This window comes from Volvox carteri, assembly GCF_000143455.1.
Source record: "Volvox carteri f. nagariensis unplaced genomic scaffold VOLCAscaffold_406, whole genome shotgun sequence".
NCBI classification, from domain to species: Eukaryota; Viridiplantae; Chlorophyta; class Chlorophyceae; order Chlamydomonadales; family Volvocaceae; genus Volvox; species Volvox carteri.
Window position 1 is genome coordinate 5,541 of NW_003307935.1, and position 3,892 is coordinate 9,432.

Here is a 3,892-nt window from a genome sequence, read left to right on the forward strand (position 1 = left end):
CCCCCCATTGCCGGAGGAGGAGGGACACCGGACCAGACCACAGCAGGCGGATCAGGGTAACCGCCCCCCGGAGAAGGTGGCGGACTGGGTGGCGGCGGAGGGAAACAATTCCTTTGAGGCGGATTTGTAGGTGATGAGGCCAAGTCGTTATGTACGGCAGCAGCAGCAGCAGCAGCTGGAGGGGAAGGAGGAGCCCTCTTGGGGCCGTTGGATTGAGGATTGGACTGAGAGGCGCGGGGCCCGGCCTGGTGGACTTGGTGCAGCTGTGCGGACGTTGCGCCACAAACAGGGATTTCGGAGCTCAGAACCAAACCGAAGGTCATTACCACGTACCCTGTCCTGTCTTGCCGCCGCCTCGCTATCAGCCCACTAAAGCTCATACATACATACATACATACATACATACATACATACATACATACATACATACATACATACATACATACATACATACATACATACATACATACACACACGTCCCGTGTCTTGCACTCCGGTCTCTAGCATACTTCCTCGCTTCCCCCGCTGTCCTCTTCTGCCGGCTGTCCAGCTCCTTGTGAGCGGCATGGTGGGGCTGTGGGCCGTCCGTCTGGGCTACTACCTGGTGAGCCGAGTAGCCAAGACCGGCAAGGACGTGCGGTTCGATGGAGTCAAGGAACAGCCCGCCAAGTTCTTCGTGTATTGGACCATGCAGGTATGGCGGGCGGTGGTGGTTAGTTGAGACAGTTAGTGGTTATACTTCATGTCGTAAGGCTGTAGTTGCGGAACCGGTATGTAACCAGAGTGGACCAGACGGGGTGAGAGCCGCTCACACTACAGTTCAGTAACCAGGTTGTGCCTCGCGTGTCGGGGGGTCTACTACCTCCGTTACGTACCGATGTATGTATGTGTGTTGCAAACCTGCTGACCGGCAGACTGCGCTGTGGGCGGCTCCCCCGCCTTCTGTTGATTCCGAGATCTTGGGGGGGGGGGCGACATCTTGGGTTGCTGCCCTTTCACACCCTAGGCGGGTAGGTAGGGGCACATACATACATACATACATACATACATACATACATACATACATACATACATACATACATACATACATATATACATACATACATACATACATACATACACGGGGTGTGATAGGCGCCATCCCGTGCCGCCCTCTTCCACTGTCCCGCTCTCTGCAAACCCCCCTCCATGTACCTCTGCAAGCTCAGGCCGTATGGGTGTTCGTGAGCCTGCTGCCGGTACTGTTTGTGAATGGCGCCCGCAGCACGGCGCCGCTGGCAGCCTTGGACGCCTTAGGTGGGTGCCTTAGGCGGCCGCAGCTGCCAGCTGCCCGGCGGCTCATAGCTCATAGCGCTAGGCTTGCTGCCCTCATGTCACGCCACGTGACTGCAGCTTCGACAAAGCACGGCACGTGTACGGGGGACTCACTGGCTCACACCCACAAACGTACGCACAAGGAAAGGGGCCAAATTGATGTGATGCTAGAACGATGTGACACTGTGTCGTACCTTGTGAAGGCCTCGGGTCCCCCCCCTGGAGACCCTGACTTGTACGGGTTCGTTGCACCTTTGAAGTCTAATAATGAAGCTCAATGCGTAACCCATATACACACACACACACACACGCGCGCGCACCCCTGGCCATGCGGTTTGTCTCTTTTGCCTCTGTGTGGTACCTCCGGTGGTTTAATTGGGATTCATTGGCGCGGGTGGGTTTCAGTCATGGCATGAACGCTGGTGGCTACATGTGGCTGCTGTATCGTTTTGATGGTGCACATCGGGAGAGGAGCGGTATGTCGCTCCGGGACATATCGGTGATGTCGCGGTTGACCGTCCTGGAGGGCGTGAGGCTGTGAGACTGGCCGTCAGGCTGCCCCTCCAGGTTGGGGATCTATCAGTCCCTTGACCCGGTCTGACGTGGGGTCGTTCATCCTTGTGTGGGGTAATTGACCCACATAAAGCACCTCGCTGCCTGTTGTTGTTGTTGTTGCTCGCTCCGCCAGGCATCCTGGTGTACGGCACTGGACTGTGCCTGGAAGCAGTAGCAGATTACCAGAAGTCTGTCTTCAAGGCGCAGCCCGAGAACAAGGGGCGATTCATTGATGAGGGGCTCTGGTCGTACAGCCGCCACCCGAACTACTTTGGAGAGATGATGATCTGGTACGTACTTGACTGGGTTGTATGTCATGTGATGTGATGCTATATGAGGGCTATTGCTATGTAGTGTGTGCATGTGCTGCACGAGGGAAGGGGGCTCGGGTTGCGTACCTACCATTACAGCAGCACTGCTGCTGACTACATGCAGGGTCGTCTTTCACAATTCCGTCTCTGGTCGAGTCAGTATCTCTACTGGTATGATCATCAAATAATGGGATCAGTTGTAAGTCGTTATCATTGATTCCCAGCTAAGTGCGCATCTGACCTCCTAATGTTCCCGCCCGTGTTCCCGCCCGGTGTTAGGTGGGGCGTTTTCCTGACGTGCGCCCCAAGCTTTACATCTACCTGGCAGTACTTGGCCGTGGCCAGTCCCCTGACAGTGATGCTGCTGCTGCGGTATGTGAGTGGTGTGCCCCTGTTGGAGAAGATGGCAGAGCAACGCTGGGGCGACTCAGCCGAGTACCAGGAATACAAGGCACGGACCAACCTGTTTGTGCCGCTTCCACGACTATTCAAGGATACGCACACAAGCTAGCTGACCAGGACATAGAGGACGAGCGAGGGACGTCTGCAAGGGGCGTCTGCCGGCGACTGAGGGGGTTCCCCAGGCGTAGCTTTAGCATATCGCTCTTTAGATGTCCCTACAATAAGTGGTGCACAAGCAAACTTGGTACTGGCGCCAGGTACTTCCTGTTGAGGAAACGGATGAACACATCGATGCGTATCGGAGGTTGTCGTGTCATGATATGTCTTATTGGCAGGGGTTATATTTGGGAATCCTGTTCTCATGTCTCGCATGACCTGGATTGTTTGTATCATGAGCTATTGTGCTCTACAAAGGAGGGGGACGGAAACCGGCCACACATGATGGAGATTGATCATGAGTACCGAGGTAGCAGCGGCAATCTACCCTAGAAAGGACGGCTGAAAGTAATGCAAATCTTATAGGCCGCAAAGGCTGGACACATGTACCCCTGCCCATTCAAAGTTGATAGAAGTACAATAGCTGTTTTAAATTTAAGACCGCAATGGGTAGTCATGGACAGCATACATCAAAAGGATGCTATTCGTGCTTTTAGCATGAACTACTTGGGGTTTGGATGAGATGTAGTTAAAAGGACAAGCACTCGTGTAATTGCAATATTTTAAGTTACAAAAATTGCAAGGCCTCAATGACAGATTACTTTACCACTTTGCAATATGACAGTCAGCCTGTCGTAACGCTGTCTGGTGGCAAAAAATTGCAGTTTCCCCAGTTGCCGTTCCTCATCATAAGCAGGCAACCAGAGACATACATGCATGCACTCCATACACACACACCACCGCCCCCGCTCCTCATCACCATTCCCCCACCACTCGCCCTCGGCCACATCCTTGCACCATAGTATGCATGCATACACAAAAAGACTCTGCTACGCGCTTGACGAATTGCCTGTGGTATGCAAAGGTACTGCTTGCTGTGTTCCAAGGCCGAACAGTTCATGAAGTGCAGCACATAGCTTCGCGAGGTGTGCAACCTGTTTGTGATGTAAGAGGAAATGAATGGGTAAGAGGCGCATGTACAGGGAGCAGCAGCACAGGGAATAGCACAGGGCAGGGAGAGTGAAAGCAATGTAACGGTGGCACTTCAACTGTTTGCACCATTGCATCCAACGGGGGGGTGTCTGTGTGTGCACCTGTTACAACTGTCCGAATGGGCCTGACGCTGGCCAGCCACACCTCCCACAACATCAATG

General features: G+C 53.8%; 1 protein-coding gene across 1 annotated transcript; it reads left to right on the plus strand.

Moving 5' to 3' along the window:
• The first annotated feature begins 547 nt into the window (after positions 1-547).
• On the plus strand, positions 548-3,303 carry VOLCADRAFT_78418 (uncharacterized protein). The gene is made up of 4 exons (XM_002959596.1): positions 548-694; positions 1,209-1,296; positions 2,003-2,159; positions 2,460-3,303. Exons 1-4 carry the CDS (start codon positions 566-568, stop codon positions 2,689-2,691), a joined length of 606 nt encoding a protein of 201 aa, XP_002959642.1. The 5' UTR covers positions 548-565; the 3' UTR covers positions 2,692-3,303.
• Positions 3,304-3,892: the final 589 nt, after the last annotated feature.

What these genes read in the sequence shown, in the direction of transcription:
- VOLCADRAFT_78418 (XM_002959596.1), top strand. Translation starts at nt 566, where the DNA reads ATGGTGGGGCTGTGGGCCGTCCGTCTGGGCTACTACCTGGTGAGCCGA. An exon ending in TCGTGTATTGGACCATGCAG is followed by an intron (nt 695 to 1,208) that starts GTATGGCGGGCG and finishes CTGCAAGCTCAG; the next exon opens with GCCGTATGGGTGTTCGTGAG. An exon ending in TTTGGAGAGATGATGATCTG is followed by an intron (nt 2,160 to 2,459) that starts GTACGTACTTGA and finishes GCCCGGTGTTAG; the next exon opens with GTGGGGCGTTTTCCTGACGT.